Source organism: Rhinoderma darwinii, chromosome 2 (assembly GCF_050947455.1).
Source record: "Rhinoderma darwinii isolate aRhiDar2 chromosome 2, aRhiDar2.hap1, whole genome shotgun sequence".
NCBI classification, from domain to species: Eukaryota; Metazoa; Chordata; class Amphibia; order Anura; family Rhinodermatidae; genus Rhinoderma; species Rhinoderma darwinii.
In genome coordinates, this window is record NC_134688.1 from 12,271,535 (window position 1) to 12,292,378 (window position 20,844).

Here is a 20,844-nt window from a genome sequence, read left to right on the forward strand (position 1 = left end):
AACGATATATATTTGGTATCGCCGTAATCGTATTGACCCGCAGAATAAAGTTAACATGTTGTTTAATTGCACATTGAATTCCGTAAAAACGGCAGGCAAAAAACCACGGAGGAATCGCTGTTTTTTTTTAAAATTTTTACCCCACAAATAATTTTTTTCCGGTTTCTTAGTACATTATATGGCAAAATAAATGGTGCGATGAAAAACGACAAATTGTCCCGCAAAAATCAAGCCCTCATAGGACTATATCGACGGAAAAATAAAGACGTTATGGCTTTTAGGTGGGGAGGAAAAAACGAAAATTCAAATCTGAAAAAGGGCTGCGGTGGGAACCCGAACTACATCCAAAGAAAAATCTGACTGATGAAGTGGAAAATCAGCAGCTCCTGAGCCTAAAAACACGTTCATTGACCGATAATGTCGTGACTCCCGGCGCTCAGGTGATATTATCTCCTGATATTCCTGTCAATGTCGTGACTCCCGGCCCTCAGGTGATATTATCTCCTGATATTCCTGTCAATGTCGTGACTCCCGGCCCTCAGGTGATATTATCTCCTGATATTCCTGTCAATGTCGTGACTCCCGGCCCTCAGGTGATATTATCTCCTGATAGTCCTGTCAATGTCGTGACTCCCGGCGCTCAGGTGATATTATCTCCTGATAGTCCTGTCACATACGGGTGATTACGCACCTCACACACAAACTCCCGCTCTGCGAGAACCTCCAAACCACGCCCACTCCAGAGTGTTTTCAAATAAGTATTAGCTCCGCCCTCCTCCATGTCACATGACGTACAAAAACAGTCCGCATCCTTTGACTTGCGCGTCACACCCCTCTGAGTCAGAGTCACCGAGTGTCGCCCCGCCCCTTTGTATTGTCAGAGCTGCCATTGATAAGAGAGGGGCGGAGCCGAGAATGCGTTGTACCGCTCCTCTTCCCGGCCGGCGGTGACGGGCAGCAGAGCCATGGCTCCGGCGCTGGACAGGCCCGGCTACTGGGGACCCCCGACCTCCACCCTGGAGTGGTGCGAGGAGAACTACGCAGTGTCCTATTACATCGCCGAGTTCTGTGAGTAACGACGTCCTGCAACTGTCATTATATACTGTATACACTGCGCCTATGTAATATATACTGTACACTGCCACCTACTTATATACTGTGCCTATATAATATATACCATACACTGTATACACTGCGCCTATGTAATATATACTGTACACTGCCACCTACTTATATACTGTATACGCTGCGCCTATGTAATATATACTGTACACTGCCACCTACTTATATACTGTGCCTATATAATATATACCATACACCGTATACACTGCGCCTATGTAATATATACTGTACATTGCCACCTACTTGTATACTGTGCCTATATAATATATACCATACACTGTATACACTGCGCCTATGTAATATATACTGTACATTGGCACCTACTTATATACTGTGTACACTGCGCCTATGTAATATATACTGTGTACACTGCCACCTACTTGTATACTGTGCCTATATAATATATACCATACACTGTATACACTGCGCCTATGTAATATATACTGTGTACACTGCCACCTACTTATATACTGCGCCTATATAATATATACCATACACTGTATACACTGCGCCTATGTAATATATACTGTGTACACTGCCACCTACTTATATACTGTATACACTGCGCCTATGTAATATATACTGTGTACACTGCCACCTACTTATATACTGTGCCTATATAATATATACCATACACTGCGCCTATGTAATATATACTGTACATTGCCACCTACTTATATACTGTGTACACTGCGCCTATGTAATATATACTGTGTACACTGCCACCTACTTGTATACTGTGCCTATATAATATATACCATACACTGTATACACTACGCCTATGTAATATATACTGTGTACACTGCCACCTACTTATATACTGCGCCTATATAATATATACCATACACTGTATACACTGCGCCTATGTAATATATACTGTGTACACTGCCACCTACTTATATACTGTATACACTGCGCCTATGTAATATATACTGTGTACACTGCCACCTACTTATATACTGTATACACTGTGCCTATGTAATATATACTGTGTACACTGCCACCTACTTATATACTGTGCCTATATAATATATACCATACACTGTATACACTGCGCCTATGTAATATATACTGTACATTGCCACCTACTTATATACTGTGCCTATATAATATATACCATACACTGTATACACTGCGCCTATGTAATATACTGTACACTGCCACCTACTTATATACTGTATACACTGCGCCTATGTAATATATACTGTATACACTGCGCCTATGTAATATATATACTGTATACACTGCGCCTATGTAATATATACTGTATACTGCCACCTACTTATATACTGTATACACTGTGCCTATGTAATATATACTGTGTACACTGCCACCTACTTATATAATGTATACACTGCGCCTATGTAATATATACTGTGTACACTGCCACCTATGTAATATATACTGTACACTGCCACCTACTTATAAACTGTATACACTGCGCCTATGTAATATATATACTGTATACTGCCACCTACTTATATACTGTATACACTGCGCCTATGTAATATATACTGTGTACACTGCCACCTACTTATATACTGTGCCTGTGTAATGTACACTGCCACCTACTTATATACTGTGCCTATGTAATATACACTGTACACTGCGCCTATGTAATATATACTGTACACTGCCACCTACTTATATACTGTATACACTGCGCCTATGTAATATATACTGTACACTGCCACCTACTTATATACTGTATACACTGCGCCTATGTAATATATACTGTACACTGCCACCTACTTATATACTGTGCCTATGTAATATACACTGTACACTGCCACCTACTTATATACTGTATACACTGCGCCTATGTAATATATACTGTGTACACTGCCACCTACTTATATAATGTATACACTGCGCCTATGTAATATATACTGTGTACACTGCCACCTATGTAATATATACTGTACACTGCCACCTACTTATATACTGTATACACTGCGCCTATGTAATATATACTGTACACTGCCACCTACTTATAAACTGTATACACTGCACCTATGTAATATATACTGTATACTGCCACCTACTTATATACTGTATACACTGCGCCTATGTAATATATACTGTGTACACTGACACCTACTTATATACTGTGCCTGTGTAATGTACACTGCCACCTACTTATATACTGTGCCTATGTAATATACACTGTGCCTATGTAATATATACTGTACACTGCCACCTACTTATATACTGTATACACTACGCCTATGTAATATATACTGTACACTGCCACCTACTTATATACTGTATACACTGCGCCTATGTAATATAGATACTGTATACACTGTGCCTATGTGATATATACTGTACACTGCCACCTACTTATATACTGTGCCTATATAATATATACCATACACTGCCGCTATATCATATACACGGCGCCTATGTAGTATATACTGTACACTGCCACCTACTTATATACTGTGCCTATATAATATATACCATACACTGTATGCACTGCGCCTATATCATATATACTGTACACTGTCACCTACTTATATACTGTGCCTGTATAATATGTACTATACACTGCACCTATATCATATATACTGTGTACACTGCCACCTACTTATATACTGTATACACTGCGCCTATGTAATATATACTGTACGCTGCCACCTACTTATATACTGTGCCCTGTGTCTACATAATATATACTCTACACTGTATACACTGTGCCTATGTAATATGTACTGTACACTGCCACCTACTTATATACTGCACCTATGTAATATATACTGTACACTGCCACCTACTTATATACTGTATACGCTGCGCCTATGTAATATATACTGTGCACTGCCACCTACTTATACTGTGCTTATGTAATATATACTGTACACTTCCCCCTACTTATATACTGTGCCTATATAATATATACTGTGCACTGTATACACTGCCTACATCATATACTGTGTACACTGCCACCTACTTCTATATCTTGCCCTGTTCCTATATCCTATATACTGTACACTGCCTATATTATGTGTGTATATATATATTATACACTGTCCCATACTTATGTGATATATACTGTATACACGGCACCTATATAATATATACAGTACACTGCCACCTACTAATATATTGTGCCCTGTGCCTATATTACATATACTCTACACTGCGCCGTTCGCACTCGATTACTAAAACATTACCGTAGCCGGCCAAAGAGGCACGAGAAACCTTTATCACCTTCTACAGGATAAGGGATAAATGTCTGGTCACTGAGGGTGCGATCACTGGGACTCCCAGCGATCACAAGAAGAAGGGTCCTGTGTCCCTCATTTGAGTAGAGCGGTGGTCCCGCGTTCACACTACCGCTCCATTCATTCTCTTTGGGACTGACGGAATGGTGGTATGTACGCGCGAACGCTGCTTCACTCAAACGGAGACGCGGGAGCTTTGTTCTTGTGATCGCTGGGGGTCCCAGAGGTCAGACCTGCAGCGATCATAAATCAATCAATTATTTTCAGCCGTTTTTCGGGCCGAAAAGTCGAAAGCAGAACGCCTCCAAACATCTGGCCATTGATTTCAATAGGAAAAATGGCGTTCTGTTCCGACGGGCCGTATTTTTACAAACGGCCGTGAAAAAGAAGTGCATATCACTTACGGTTTTGGAGCTGTTTTTCATTGACTCTATAAAAAAAGCGGCCGTAAAAAAACGCGAGTGGTTTAAAAAACGTCTGAAAATCAGGAGCTGTTTTCCCTTGAAAACCGCCCCGTATTGTCAGAGGTTTTTGATTTTGTGTGTGCACATGCCCCAAAGCTTAATCACTGTATAATGGAAAGTGTTGCAACTTTCTAATAGACATTGGGGGGAATATATCAAGAGGCGCAAAATAAAAAGTAGCAAGTATACCTGCGCCGGAGGGGCTAAACGTCATGTGAATAGGGCCTAACCTTTGTGCAGACATTTTTTGAGCAACTCGCATTTTTCGCTGCGTTTTTTTTTACGCCCGTTTTTGGAGCTGTTTTCAATAGTCAATGAAAAACATCCCAAGAAGGTGGCCTGCACTTCTATTTCGCGGGCGTCTTTTTACGCGCGGTTTTCGGAAAACGAGGCTTAAAAAAAAAAACCTGACGCCGTATTTCCCATTGAAATCAATAGGGCAGATGTTTGGAGGCGTTCTGCTTCCGATTTTTCAGAACGTTTACGGCCCGAAAAATGGCTGAAAACACTACATGTGAACATACCCGAAGACCAGCTTTATTTACATAAAACCGGATGAGCCCCTTAGTGTCCGGCCTATTTTAGGCCTTCATGACCAAGCAATTTATTTTGTTTTTCCATCGACTCATTCAAACGAGCTATAACTTTTTTTTAAAAAATATTTTTCAGTCGACCCAGCTGTATGAGGTCTTGTTTTTTTCGGGATTAGTTGTACTTTTTAATGCCACCGTTTTGGGGTTAAATTCCATTTTTTTTTATTAACTTTTTTTTTTTTTTTATGGGGGGGGGGAGAATAGAAAAAAACCTGAAATTCCGCCCTTGTTCTATACGTTTTTAAATTCACGCAGTTCGCTGTGCGGCATAAATAACGCGTTCCCTTTATTCTGTGGGTCGGTACGATTACGGCGATACCGCTTATGTAGAGGATTTTTATGTTTTATGACTTTTGCGCAATAAAAACTTTTTTTTTTTTTTAACTAAAATTATTTGTTTGTGTCGTCTCTTTCCATGAGTCGTAATTTTATTTATTTTTTCCCGTGAATGTGGTGATATGAGGGCTTTATTTTTGCGGGACGAGACGTAGTTTCGAATGGTCCTGTTTTGGGGTATTTGGGACTTATTGATGAACTTTTATTATGACTTTTGGGGGGCAATGGAAAAAAATAGCAATTTCGCCGTTGTTTTTTGCGTGTCTTTTTTTTTTTTTACGGCGTTCACCTTGCAGTTTAAATGACATGTTAACTTTATTGTTTTGGTCATTACGGTCGCGGCGATACCATATTTGTGGAATTTTTTACACTTTTTTTACTAAATAAAACCACTTTTTAATGTTAATTTTTTTTTGGGGGTTTTTTTTTTTACTGTAATTTTTATTAGTAATTTTTGATTCGCATTTATTACTCTTACATTTTTTTTTTTAGTCCCACTAGGGAACTTCACTATGCAATTTTTTTCCCTCATGTCGGACGCAGCGGGGTACGGTGTGGCGCCGCCCATAGCCACATTCACCACAAAAATCAACTTCTATTTGCCACTCAAAATTCGCCTCGGTCTCCCATAAAATGGTGTCTCCTGAGACGGAGGATTTATCTTTGCATGGTGGAAGACATGGCGGCTCTGCTCCGGCTCGCTCGGCATACCTGACATACTTTACACGCTCTTCTCATATCTAGAATATTTTCCGAGTGTACGCCGTGACCTTGTGCTCCGCAGATTGGCTTCGCTCGTTCCCGTTCTGAATATATCCGTCTGCATAAAGGGGAACGCCACCTTAAAGGGCATTTCCACCCATAACTTAAAATTGTCCCCATATCGGTACATCCGCAGTCAGAGCAGCGACCGAAGATTGTCAATGATCCATCTTTTACTTACTGGCGTTTTGTTGTGGCGGTCATTTTTCCAAAGCGACAACCGGAAGCGCGGCCATTTTGGTTGTCCCATGTTTTACATCGCATCGATTTGTATCACTTTTGTGCCGCCATGCAGTCTTTGCGCAGAGGTTACCTCCATATTCCACGCCACGCAGTTTTTTATTTTTCAATGGGGGTGCGCCAAATATAGCGAATACAATACAATTCTGATTGTCGGATTATTGGAAATTCAAACTATTGCAAGTTTGGGCGTACGCACGTGCGCTGGGTAAGATTTACAAAGCATTATAGGCCTCGTTTATAAAGACTGCCGTTGGCTTTGTTGCCCATATCAACCAATCACAGTGCAGCTTTCATTTAACCCGTTGCCGCTGCTGCCATTTTTTTGCTTTCACTTTCGTTTTTTAATCCCCGCCTACTAAAAGCCATAACTTTTTTCGTTTTTCTGTCACAAGAGGGAGTTTTGTTTTTTTTTTTTTCTTTTTTTGAGGGACGAGTCGGGCCGGGTTCCCCATGTAGCGTAAACGCTGCGGAATTTCCACAACCGAATTGTGTGCGGAAATTCCGCAGCATTTACAGTAGCAGCAAAGTGGATGATCTTCATTTTTTGTATATTCCCAAAAAGTTTTTACCCTTTTAGATCAATGTATTACATAGTATTGTGCTATCTACCGGCTCCTATTAATCCCTGCACTCATTTGGTGACCGGAGCCAAGCAGCAGAAGGGAAGATCGTGGTCAGGGGCCCCATTCTAGAGATAGACGCTGGTCACAGAGGTGGGTCCTGCGTCTGTCAGACATTGGTCATATTCTGTGGATGTGCCATAAATGTCCGAGATGGGAATAACCCTTTAGGTCTCTGGGCTACTAATAGTAGGATGTCTCTTTAAAGGTTTCCTGATCATTCTAAAAAAAAAAAAGTGGAGCTGCACTTTAAGGTGACAACTATTTTCCCGTCATCTGATGGTATGCAGCTGTTCTGTACCTCAGCAGTGCGGTTCCTCCCTAATCGTCCTTGTTTCAGCGCTCCCTCCCATGTGCAGTTTAATATCTTTATCTTCTCTCTGATCTTGTTTTTGATCTTCTTTCATGCTCCACCTGTTTTCTGGATCCCGGCCTTGTATTATGTTGTTGCCGTGCTCACGTTTTGAGGGATACGGTCTGCAGTGATGTACACGTGATCATGAATATGTTTTTAGGAAGGCATTGATGTCTTTTGCAAGGAAAGGGTTAAAAAGAAAAATCCAATGCTCTTAGGCCCCCATGCACATGAACGTGCTTTTGCGGCTGCAATTTCCCCCGAAAATCCACGGGAGAATTGGGCCCATGCACACGACCGTCCGGTCCAGGCTCATAGGAAATAATGGCCGCGGCCATGTGCACGGCCCGCAATTTGCGGGTGGCTTGCGGGTGACACTCTGCTCCCGGCCGACCCGAAAATCACGGCCGTGCACATGGCTACGGTCGTGTGCATGAGGCCTAAAGGAGGGTCTCCCAAAATGTGTGTCGCGACCCTCTGGTGGGTCATGTAAAGACCTCTGTGGGGGTCACTCATCGATGTCTCAGTTCCAACTGTATCTGCGTCCTCAGGATGCAGATACAGTTGAATTCAATGCTGGAGCAAGGAGCTGACTGCTCCTTGCTCAATCATTCACTATGCGGTGAGCTGCTCGGTACAGACGGGCGCGATGTAGTGACGTCATCGCGCCTGTCTGTGCCGAGTCACTCGTAGCACAGGCCAGAGGAGGAGAAGGATCTGCCACCCGTCGTGGGAACGGGAATAGGTAAGTAATAATTTTTCTATTAGGCGCTATAGGGGTATTATACTGGGTATGGGGAGGGGGGCCCTTATGGGCCAATATACAGCTGTTGGGGCATTATACTGTGTGGGGGCCACTAAGGGGGTCATTATACTGTGTTGGGGCCGACTCAGGTGTTTCACCCCCCCCCCCCTGCGCTAAACCTCTAGCTACGCCTCTGATGGACGGGTTGGGACACATGACCCACCATCAGCGATCATAGTTGGTCCTCAGCCATGCACATCAGCAGGACCCCTTGAGCCAGACCCCTCTCTGGCCCGCACAATCATGGTTGTTTTTGATGTTGCAGGGACTTATTTTTCAAATGGAGCGAAGTACTGGCATCTAGCTAAAAATTTTATACGTCAGACGAAATGGGGCTAGGTAGGGTAGAGAGGGGGGGGGGCCCAAACAAAAGTCTTTGCTTAAAGTGGGTCCTGGCATCAGAAAGTTTGGGTACCACTTCTCTAAAGGAGTAGTAGTCCTCTGCAGGAAGTGGGAAGAGATGACTGTGACAATGGCCATACGGCGTCTATAGGGGAGAGGAAACGGCCAGTAGGATCTCTGCCAATCACACGGGGTGATGGAGAGCTGCTGTTGTCACCCAATGCATTCAGGGACTGTTGCTATGCAACAGACTAGGCAAATTCCAGCAGATATTTTATTATGTCGGGCAATGGACATTATAATATTAGGGAATAATTCCCATTGGAAACTTCACAAGATGGTTCCCCTTTCTTTTATAGTGTATTTCCACCATCTGAACATCGTTTTATAGATTTAATCTACATAAAAGTGGAGTTAGTGTGTACATGCATTACATTACTTATCCTGTGCTAACCCTGAGTTACATCCTGTATTATACTCCAGAGCTGCACTCATTATTCTGCTGGTGGAGTCAGTGTGTGCATACATTACAGTACTGATCCTGAGTTACATCCTGTATTATACTCCAGAGCTGCACTCACTATTCTGCTGGTGGAGACACTGTGTACATACATTACATTACTTATCCTGTACTGGTCCTGAGTTACATCCTGTATTATACTCCAGAGCTGCACTCACTATTCTGCTGGTGGAGTCACTGTGTACATACATTACTTATCCTGTGCTAACCCTGAGTTACATCCTGTATTATACTCCAGAGCTGCACTCATTATTCTGCTGGTGGAGTCAGTGTGTGCATACATTACAGTACTGATCCTGAGTTACATCCTGTATTATACTCCAGAGCTGCACTCACTATTCTGCTGGTGGAGTCACTGTGTACATACATTACTTATCCTGTACTGATCCTGAGTTTGTCTGTATTATACCCAGAGCTGCACTCACTATCTTCTAAAATTCAGGCCACCTGTGTTGGAAATATTTGTCAGGGTATTTGAAGAAGTTGAATAAATATATATATGTCATTCGGGCAGATCGTCCAGCAATGCCAACCCACATAAGGAGGAGAGAAGTCGGGATTAACTGGGCATTGCTTTCCTGGAACCGCATTGAAATTTTTTTTCTATTTTGATGACATCACTTCTGGCCATAATTCAGTCGTCGTTCTTGTATCATCAGACATGTTGCACATTGCAGGACTGTGAGGGCCAATATCCTCTAAAATGTTAATCGTCCAAATATCACCCTTCTATCTACTGTGTATGTTCACCTCCGCATGCAGGTTTGTCTCCGCGGAAAGTTTTACGTTCTATCAGTAACGCATAGGTGAGCTGCGCTTGGTGCATTCTCCCAACCTCACGTAAAGTAAACATCCGACATTTTTTAGGTTCTTGATTCTGTATTAATTCATTTCTTAATATCTAGATAGAACGGATACAGTGAAGACATGGTTAAATAAAACAATTCTGTCTGCCTGCAGCGACCACTAGGGGGAGCTTACTGCATACTGGTTTAATGTATGCAGTGAGCTCCCCCTAGTGGTAGCTGTCTGCAGGCAGACAATGTTCTCTTTTTAAAATTGTCTGTGCAGGGAATTTGGAACTCTGTATCAGAAAAACCGAACTCTGACCACTGTCGTGGGGGCCACCTATGATTGAAGTCCCCCAGCAGCCTTAGCCTCACTTTGTACAGTCAAGGCCTGAATTGGTCACATGGTGCCCTCCCCCATTTTTGAGGGTCTCGTTCCTGGTAACCTCCATTAGGTGTTTGGAGGGTGCACCCCTTCCTTCTATTGCAGAGACCAGATATCGAAAAGACAACCTGCGCATCTCTGTAAAAGGGACATTTTGTTTTTGTCAGTGGGGGAGTTGTAAGTTAATCATTTTGCTGTCAGTGAATGGAAATATTTTTGTTTCTATTAAGTGCCTGAAAACTTGTCCCGATCATGTCCTACTCACACAGCTGGAGGGCTGGTGAGAAGAAAGTTCTGATGCACTGTAACAATCCATGCAGCTGTGTGAGCACAAACCAGGGAAGAGAAAAAAACCTCCGATATAGAGAGCATACAGAATCCACTTAATGGGAGGAGGGGGTTTGTCTCCAGGTTTTAGGAGAACTGTCTCTTTAAGAAAAGCTTCTGCAGTGCATACAATGAGGTGTCATCCCCTGAGCCTGACCCTTGCTCGGCAGATTATCGCTGCATCTTTATCTTGGATTGCAGAAGTCAGGACTATAACAGTCCTGGTGGAAGATCTCCGTTGCTTGCTGGACTGGCGGCACCACATCACTTCCTCCCACTCTTCATACAACTAGGTGACAGGTTAATGTGCTCCCTGTGATGTCAGCCGGTCGGTCGTGGGAAGAGCTGACTCTTCATTTACTAGGAACTGATGACTCAGGACAGTCAAAAGTGCGCTTGTTCCTAGTACGTTTTATGGGGGGTGTTCTTTATGCCGTACCGGCCTCTAGGACAGGAAGTTCTGGTGCTGATGTCACTCCCAGAGGCAATGTGGGTTTCGGTAGTGGGTGATATAACCGGGGATAGGTGCTTATTACACGGCACGCGCTTCAGCATTCTGCGGCCCCGCTCTGAGTTTGTGTGGTCTACCACTTCATGACTGAGCTGTAGTAAAGGCTGATCGCATCTTTCATGTGGTGAAGAAAAATCCTCATCGTTGTTGGCAGCGCGCCTCCCCGTGTAAACAAGGTATGTGCTGCCAGCAGTGATGTCAACTGTATGGGGACGAACTATCTTTGTCATCCAATAATTTTTCCATGTAAATAAAGTTAAACAAGCGCCGATCAACGTTCTACATCGCCGATCGGCGCTCATTTACCAGCATATATCTGCCAGTGAAAAAGGGTTCCTACTCCTAGACGCTTCCACTTCACGATAATAGCACTTGTTACTGGGGCAGATATAACAGACAATTTTAACACTTCCAGATGACCGCGCAGATCTAGCAGGAAATAATAGCACTTACAGGTGACCGGGGCAGATCTGGCAGACCATAATAACGTAGTGAGAGGTCCGGCACACGGTGAAATGTAAAAATACAAGGCTGTTTATTGGTATCATATAATGCTAAAGCGAGTGATTAAAATCCCGGGCAGAGAATGCTTACGCGTTTTGAGCTTTTCAGTTCTTCATAATATCTATGGTTAAAGAGGCTCTGTCACCACATTATAAGTGGCCTATCTTGTACATAATGTGATCGGTGCTGTAATGTAGATTACAGCAGTGTTTTTTATTTAGAAAAACGATCATTTTTTACCTAGATTAGCTTTATGCTAATGAGTTTCTCAATGGACAACTGGGCGTGTTTTACTATATGACCAAGTGGGCGTTGTACAGAGGAGTGTATGACGCTGACCAATCGGTGTCATACACTTCTCCCCATTCATTTACACTGCAGATCGCGATATAGCTATATCACTATGTGCAGCCACATAAACACACTATAACATTACTGCAGTGTCCTGACAATGAATATACATTACCTCCAGCCAGGACGTGATGTCTATTCACAATCCTGACACTTCTGTAGCGTCTGTGTGATTTACAGCACAGCACAGCGAGATCTCACTGTGAATGAGTTTACAGCGTAATCTCGCGAGACTGCGCCTGCTATGCTGTAAATCACAGAGACGCTACAGAAGTGGTCAGGATTCTCAATACTAGGCTGTGTGGCTGAAACACCTCAATTTAATTAGGAAGAGGTCCATATACTTTTGGCTATATAGTGTATCTGTGCTTGTATGTCCCGCTAAGTCTTTGTGTTTAAGGTGGCCATACAGGTCAGATTAATGTCTGCCAAACCTGCCGATTTTGGCAAAATCGGCCTATGATCTAAGGCCTGCTGGCACTCCGGCAGATGTCGGGGAGAGCAAAATTGAGCAGTTGGATTTTAACATGCCTGGTCCTCTTGTTCTCAAGGGAGATAAGTCGCTGCCAGATGTGTCTGGCAGCAGCTTACACCCCTCTCCCCATTCAGAATACATTCACGCTCGGCCACTATGGGGGGATCGGAAGGAATAGTTGGCCGATTTGAGTGTTCGGCCGACAGCTATTTAATGTGTAAACGTGGAGACGTGCTCCCGACATGGTGGAAATGCATGGGGAAGAGTAATCTTAGTAATGATCGCTCGTCTCCATACATTACTGATCATAGCTCCTTGTGGGAGGAGCAATCTAACGCCGATCAAAGAGTCGTCTCGATCGGCGCTTGTTTTTAGGGCCCAAATTGTCTGGTGTAAAAGTACCATAAGCATTTTCTGAGATCAATCTACTACCGGAGTTGGAGGGGGTAGTGTATTGATGAGGAGAGCAGGAAGTGCTGCATTTGTTGGCGATCATATTACAGACGACATGGTCAAATATTAATCCGGATGGTCTGTGTCATCCAGACCTCTGATAAGCAGCGTCTAATGTGAGTCGGGTTGGAAGGAGTCGCACCTTTCTCGTGTTCCATCCACAGTAATCCTCAGCCACAACCAGTTTTTTCCAGTCCTCTCGTCTGATCGATGGTCATGTTTACACAGGGCAATGATTGTGAATGATCGCTCCGTCCCCCCTGATAGTTTGCCCTTGTAAAAGGGCCTTAAAATTCTGACTTTAACTAAACCATGAGACCCACAAAATCTCCCAAAAATAAAAGTATAAGATATGCAGGGTTCATACATATCACTTCTGTCTACCTGCACATATCTTCTCACAATCACCGGAACTGGACACCAAAAATAACCGTGATCGAGATCCCGGTAAACATCCGAGTCGACAAATATCCTCATTAGGAGCAGGGGTGATTACATGTGCAACTGCTCATTTTCTAACCCCTGTAGTAAGCCAAAAAAAAAAAAAAAGCCCCCTCCCCTGACAGTAAGGGTCCTTTTTACACCAGACAATTTTGGCCGTAACAGCGAGTGACGATCAACGAGACCGCTCGTTGATTGGCGCTCATTGCTCCTTTCACAAGGAGCTATGATCAGTAATGTCGCGGGACAAGCGATCGTTACTTCAACCGCTCGGCCCCATGCATTGCCATCATGTTGACAGCGTATATCCCTGTGTACTCAGTGCCAACAATGATAATAATTTCTGCTGCATAGATCATCCGATGATCAAGCGTTTACTCGTTCATCGGCTGATCATTGCTGTTACACCGGGCAATGAAGTGGAAGAAGTGCTCATATGAACGTTTGTTTGCCTGATCATTGGCCCGTGTAAAAGGCCCTCAACAGGCTGTGATCTTTCTTTCTGCTCTCAGCTCCCCCTCCCACCTCTCCCCTACACAGACACAGAACCAGGAAGTAAACATTTTCATCCGCCTCCCCAAATTCTGAGTACTGCGCCCCGAATATTGCACCTACAGCATTGATCCTGGTATCCTTTGAGAGTTAAGATTCTTGTTAGGTATTTCCCACTCGCGGCGCTTGTCATGACATATTAAATACGTCTGTACCAGTGTTATCACAGGGACATGTCAAACGTTTTTTGATCTGTAGGGTTCTGTGAACTAGTAGCCCCAACCAGAAGGGCTACATGTCCGAAGGGCTCAAAGAAAAATGTTGACCATGCTCTTATAGACTTGAATTGGACCATGAGGTGTGTGTGTGTGTGTGTGTGTGTGTGTGTGTGTGTGTGTGTGTGTGTGTGCTGAGAAGTGATAAGGGGACATTAAGGACTACGGCCTAATGCACACGACCGTAGCCATGTGCACGGTCGTGATTTTCGTGTCGGCCGGGGACGGAGTGTCCGCCTCGAGCCGCCCGCAAATCGCGGGCCGTGCACATGGCCGCGGCCATTATTTTCAACACTGCCGTAATAAGACATGTCCGTTCTTTCTGCGGTCCGGGCTCCTGAGCCATGCATGGACTGTGGAAACCATGGTCGTGTGCTTGGCCCCATAGGAATGAATGGGGCCGCAATTCTAATGTGGATTTTCGGGGGAATTGCGGCTGCAAAAGCACGTTTGTGTGCATGGGGCCTACCACAACTGAAAACTCTTCCTTTTTTTTGTTTTTTTTTTTGATCAGTCTATGGAAAAGGGGAAAAAACATGACTGCAGACATTCGGGGTATGTACACACTGCTTATTTTCGGCCCGAAAAATCGGAAGCAGAATGCCTCCTAACGTTATTTTGATTTCAATAGGAAAAACAGCGTTATGTTCCGACGGGCCGTTTTTTTTACGCTGCCTTTTTGAAAAACGCCCGCGTTAAAGAAGTTCATGTCCCTTCTTGAGCGGTTTTTCATTTTCTCTATAGAAAAACCGCTCCAAAAATAACCCCAAAAAACGCGAGTTGCTAAAAAAAAGGCTGAAAATGAGGAGCGGTTTTCCCTTGAAAACAACTTCGTATTTTCACACGTTATTTTATTAAGCGCGTGAACGTACTCTTACTTTCGTAATCCCTATGGAGACACACCGGTCTGCATAGGAGCTGTATACAAGAAAACAGTAGGACGTTTTAATTAAGAATATTTGAAAAGTTGCTTACTTCTTATTTTAGGAGCATTACAAAGAAAAAAAAATTGTGTTTTGGATTTTTTTGGGGATTTTCGGGGTGGATTCCGCATTGCAAATCCGAAACCGTTTACAGGACAATTCAAGTGGATGGGGTTTTTCACATGTAGCAGAAACACTCCGCACTGAAAGCAGAGCTCCTGCTTGTACGAAGAAGCCGCAGATTTCACCCTTTTTCAATGTATATTATGAAACCCATGGCAAATCTGCTGCTAAATCCGCGTGTGACGCATCGCAGAGCTTGTCTGGCTGAAGTTCACCCTTCAAGGGCTTGTGGCATCAATAGAAATGGCAATATATAAACTCAATATACATTTTAGAGTAACTTTGTAAAGTAGTGTTAAAAATGTTTCCTCGCAGAAATATGGTAATCTGCTTGTAATAGCGCCCCCTGGTGTTCAAATGTATAGGTCTCTGCACATTATTCTAGAGCATGTCAGATGTGCATGCACAGTACAATACAGTTAAAGGAGCAGGCATATCTTTAACCCCTTAAGGACGCAGCCTAGTTTTTGTTATTATTTTGACCGCACGGTTTTTTCACAGCACCTATTTGAATTGGGCTGTGAAATGAAAAAAATTATATTTTTTCCAATAAGATGTCATTTTTGATCAAAATGTCTTATTTTCACAAGGAACAACATACCCCATTTTGTTGCCCAATTTGTCCTTAGTGCGGCAATACCCCATTTGTGGTGATAAACTGCCGTTTGGGCCCATGGGAGGGCTCAGAAGAAAAGGACCACCATTTGGCCTACTGGAGCTTTTCTGGTGCTAAGTCTTGTACGCAGAAGCCCCTAAGGTACCGGTACAGTTGAAACCCCCGAGAAGTGACCCTGTTTTAAAATCTACACCCCTTAAGACATTCATCTAGAGGTGTAGTGAGCATTTTGACCCCACAGGTATTGTGTAAAAGATAATGTGCAGGAGTTGGTGCAGAGTGAAATTTGCAATTTTTTATATATATATGCCAATTCAGTGTCCGAAATATTGTGCCCAACATGTGCCACCGGAGATATACACCTCATAAACTGTAATGTGGGTTCTCCTGGGTACGGCAATACCCTACATGTGGCTGTTATCAGCTGCCTGGGCACACAGCAGGGCTAAGAGAGGAAAGATGAGGAGGGGGTAAGCTGTGCGAAGTGCATCAGGGCGAGTAAAACTGGGGTAAATTTAAAAATAAAGGAATGGATGATAAACTTTAAAACACTCTTTCATACAGAGCTCTGGTTATTCGGGACACGCGTCACATTGATATATTGTGTTCTTCCTTATCGCCCTCTTATAGCAGACTCTGCACCTCTTTTGACTTTTTCCCTTCTTGCCAGTTTGGGGAACTTCTCCTAAAAAGTGTTGCCCTGGTACGATGCCTGTGGCCCCGCTTCCAGAAGTACTGTAAGGCTTCAGGACTTGATCTGACAAGTCCACCCGTCCCATGTACCTATTGTAGTCCAGGATGCAGTCTAGTTTGGGGGTCCCTGTACTGGTACCTCGTACAGGTACATGGGTACTGGTGTGGCATCTCCCTGGTCTTGTACTTGACACACAATATGTTGCTGCTAGATTGTGCCCTGCTCTCACCCCTTCTGAGCTTTGCCCTGCAGAGTCTTAGGGAGGCCTCTCAGGTTTCTTCTAGCAGTGCCGCATGCCGCAGGACTTCTGGGAGTGAGGCAGTTGAAGAGCGGGACGCTGGTATAAAAATTATCCAGGTAGAGGTGGTGACCCTGGTCCAGCAGTGGGTGCACCAAATCCCACACAATTTTTGCATTAACTCCCAGTAAGGGGGGGGGGCATTCTGGGGGCTGAATACTTGTGTCCTTCCCTTTATATATCCTAAACCTGTAGGTATACCCTGATGCACTCTCGCACAGCTTATACATCTTCACGCCATACATTGCCCTCTTACCCGGCAGGTACTGGCGGAATTGAAGCCTCCCTTTAAAATGTACCAGGGACTCATCAATAGAAATACACTTCTCGGGGTGTATGCTGGGGAAAACCGGGCACTGAGACGGTCTAATAGGGGTCTCCGTTTATACAAACGGTCAAAACTGGGGTAATCTCGGGGTGGGCACGGCTCATTATCAGTATAATGTAAGAAGCTAAGTATTGCCTCATTTATATTTTATTTTTTTAGGTTCCAGTTCAGTTCTGAAGTTGCTTTGAGGGGCCCATATATTAGACACCCCTATCAAGTACCCCATTTCAGAAACTAGACCCCTCAAAGTATTCACAACAGCATTTAAAAAGTTTATTAACCCTTTAGGTGTTTCACAGGAATTTAGAGCAAAGTAGAGGTGACATTTAATTTAATTTATTAGGCACCATGTCCGGTTTGAAGAGGTCTTGTGGTGCTGAAACAGTGGAAACCCCCTAAAAGTGACCCCTTTTTGGAAACTAGACCCCTTGAGGAATCCATTGTAGTTTTCTTGGGGTGCATGCGGCTTTTTGATCAGTTTTTATTCTATTTTTAGGTGGCGTGGTGACTAAAAAAACAGCAATTCTACTATTGTTTTTTTATTCTAGTTTTTTTACTGCGTGCACCGTGCGCTATAAATGACATTCACTTTATTCTGCGGGGCGATACGATTACGGCGATACCAGATGTTTATAGTTTTTTTTTATGTCTTATGGCGTTTGCACAATAAAATACGTTTTGTAAACAATCATTCACTTTTTTGTGTTACCTTATTCTAAGAGCCAGAACTTTATTATTTTTCCATCAATAAAGCCGTGCGAGGACTTATTTTTTGCGTAACGAACTGTAGTTTCGATCAGGACCATTTTTCGGTACATGCGACTTTTTGATCTCTTTTTATTCCATTTTTTGGGAGGTGAAGTGACCAAACAATTGTGATTGTGGTTCGGTTTATTATTTTATTTTACGGCGTTCACCGTGCGGGATAAATAACACAATAATTTTGTAGTTCAGGCCGTTACGGACGCGGCGATACCAATTATGTATAGTTTATTTGTTTATATATTTTTATTAATAATAAATGACTGATAAGGGAAAAAGGTGGATTTTTACTTTTTATTACTTTTAAATCTTTTATTTTCTTATTTTTACACAACTTTTTTTTACTTTTTCACACTTTTATTACTTTGTCCCACTAGGGGACATGAGGGCAGGAGGCCCTGATCGCTATTCTAATACACTGCACTACATACGTAGTGCAGTGTATTAGAGCTGTCAGCTGTTCGCTGACAGCAAGCATAGTGGGTCCTGACTTTGTCGGGACCCACTAGGCTTCCGTCGATGGCGTAGCCAGAGTCCATTGTTAGGATTCTGGTTGCCATAGTAGCCATCGCGGCCCGCTATCGTGTAGCAGGCCGGCGATGGCAGCTTAACCCCTAAGAAGCCGCGATCGCTATTGAACGCGGCTTCTAAGGGGTTAATCGGCGGGGACCACCGCGATCGGTCCCTGCACACTAAGCTGTGATAGCCTGCTGTCGGAAACAGCAGGTATCACAGCTCAGACACGCGCCGGGGAAAGATGGCGCCGTGTTTACTCAGGTCAGTAATATTACTGAGCTGAGCGCGAACGATTTACTTAGCGCGACGTAATAGTACTGACCTGAGCGCGAAGGGGTTAAGGCTAGAGATATGTCTGTCTTCTACGTCTGAGTACACAGACTTCAAGCAATAAGGGTTAAAGCCATTAGATAACCTCCTCACCAGTCCGTGCTGCACTCCTCCTTATCAGGGACAGAGATAAGGACTATGGTTCAGCACAGGCAGTGAAGTGCTTATCTAATGGCTTTTTTCCTCACTGCTTGCAGTCTGTATACCTCTTACTGCCCATGCTGGACTTTCTTTCTCTCTGTTTCACGGATAAGAGCAGAAGCTGCACGTCTAAGGGTATGTTCACACAGACTATTTTCAGCCATTTTTCGGGCCGTAAGCGCCCCGAAAAATGGCTGAAAATACGGGGGCTGAACACCTCCAAACATCTGGCAATTGATTTCAATGGGAAAAACAGCGCTTCGTTCTCACGGGGCCGTTTTTAAAAACGGGCGCGTAAAAAAACGCCCCATAAAAAAAAGTGAATGTCACTTCTTGAGCAGTTTTTCATTGGGTCAATAGAAAAACCGCTCCAAAAACAGCCGTAAAAAAGAAACTGCTGTAAATCAGAGTCTGTTTTCCGTTGAAAACTGCTCTGTGTTTTACACCTGTTTTTTGTTAAGCGTGTGAACATAGCCTAACGGAGCATTACTAGAATGACGTGCAGAGACCTATGCAAATGAACACCAGGGGGCGCTATTACAAGCAGATCATTACCATATTTCTGCGAGGAAACTTTTTTTTAGTAACAATACTTTACGAAGTTCCTCTAAAATGTATATTGGGTTTATGTATTGTCATTTCTATTGATGGAAGCTCCACCTGCAACATTGGCTCCATTACCATAAAATATAAACATTCAACATCTTTGTAATCTCCTGTTTTTACAGTTTTCACTGATGGTTCAAAAGGTTTATCCAGGATTAGAAATGTGTTTTGTTTCTTTTTGGTTTTTTTTCCTTTTGCCAAAAAATAGCGCCACACCTGTCTGTGGGTTGTGTCTGGTATTGCAGCTCAGCGCCAATAAAGTAAATGGGAATAAGCGGCAATACCCCACACAGAGTGGACCAGTGTGGCAGTGTTTTTGGAGTTTTTGACATTACTCTCCATGTAGAAAAATATGCTCTTGCTACAAGGAAACTGTCAACAAGCTGCTATTGATGGATACTTTTTTTTGTAAAATATGTATTTATTTAGCATTTTCCGTATATAATAGTGTCCAGTTGTAGGCGTGACTGGCACAGTAACACATTAAAGGGGTGGTCGAGTTTAGAAAAAACATTTTCATACACCCCATTAGGAAGTGCCCTATCTTGTACATGATGTGATCGGCGCTGTAATGTAGGTGACAGGGTTTTTTTTTTTTTATTTAGAAAAACGATCTTTTTTTTTTTTTTTTTTTTTTTTTACAGTGTTATGACCGATTTTAGCTTTATGCTAATGAGTTTCTTAATGGGCAACTGGGCGTGTTTTTTACTTTTTGACCAAGTAGGCGTTGTGGAGAGAAGCGTGTGACGCTGACCAATCAGCGTCATACACTTCTCCCCATTCACTTACACAGCACATAATAATCTTACTACATCACATACACACACTATAACGTTACTGCAGTGTCCTGACAGTGAATAGGCATCACCTCCAGCCAGGACGTGATGTCTGTTCACAATCCTGACACTTCTGTAGCGTCTGTGTGATATTTACAGCACGGCACAGCGAGATCTCGCGAGATTACGATGTAACCTGTCATTTAAAACGAGATTACGCTTGCCTTGCTGTAAGTATCACACAGACGCTACAGAAGTGTCAGGATTCTGAATACACGTCACGTCCTGGCTGGAGGTAATGTATATTCATTGTCAGGACACTGCAGTAATGTTATAGTGT

The 20,844-nt window shown here is 43.2% G+C and overlaps 1 protein-coding gene across 2 annotated transcripts in view; it reads left to right on the forward strand.

Moving 5' to 3' along the window:
- The first annotated feature begins 804 nt into the window (after window positions 1-804).
- The window catches only part of ACER3 (alkaline ceramidase 3), a 50,441-nt gene continuing 30,401 nt past the window's right edge, over window positions 805-20,844 (forward strand). Inside the window, exon 1 of one of the 2 annotated variants that reach the window (XM_075851354.1) lies at window positions 805-1,068. In XM_075851354.1, coding sequence (XP_075707469.1) covers window positions 966-1,068 — 103 coding nt within the window. In that variant the 5' untranslated portion in view covers window positions 805-965. Of the gene's footprint in view, window positions 1,069-11,442; window positions 11,577-20,844 lie in introns of those variants that run through there. The other variant, XM_075851355.1, reaches the window with a different exon arrangement.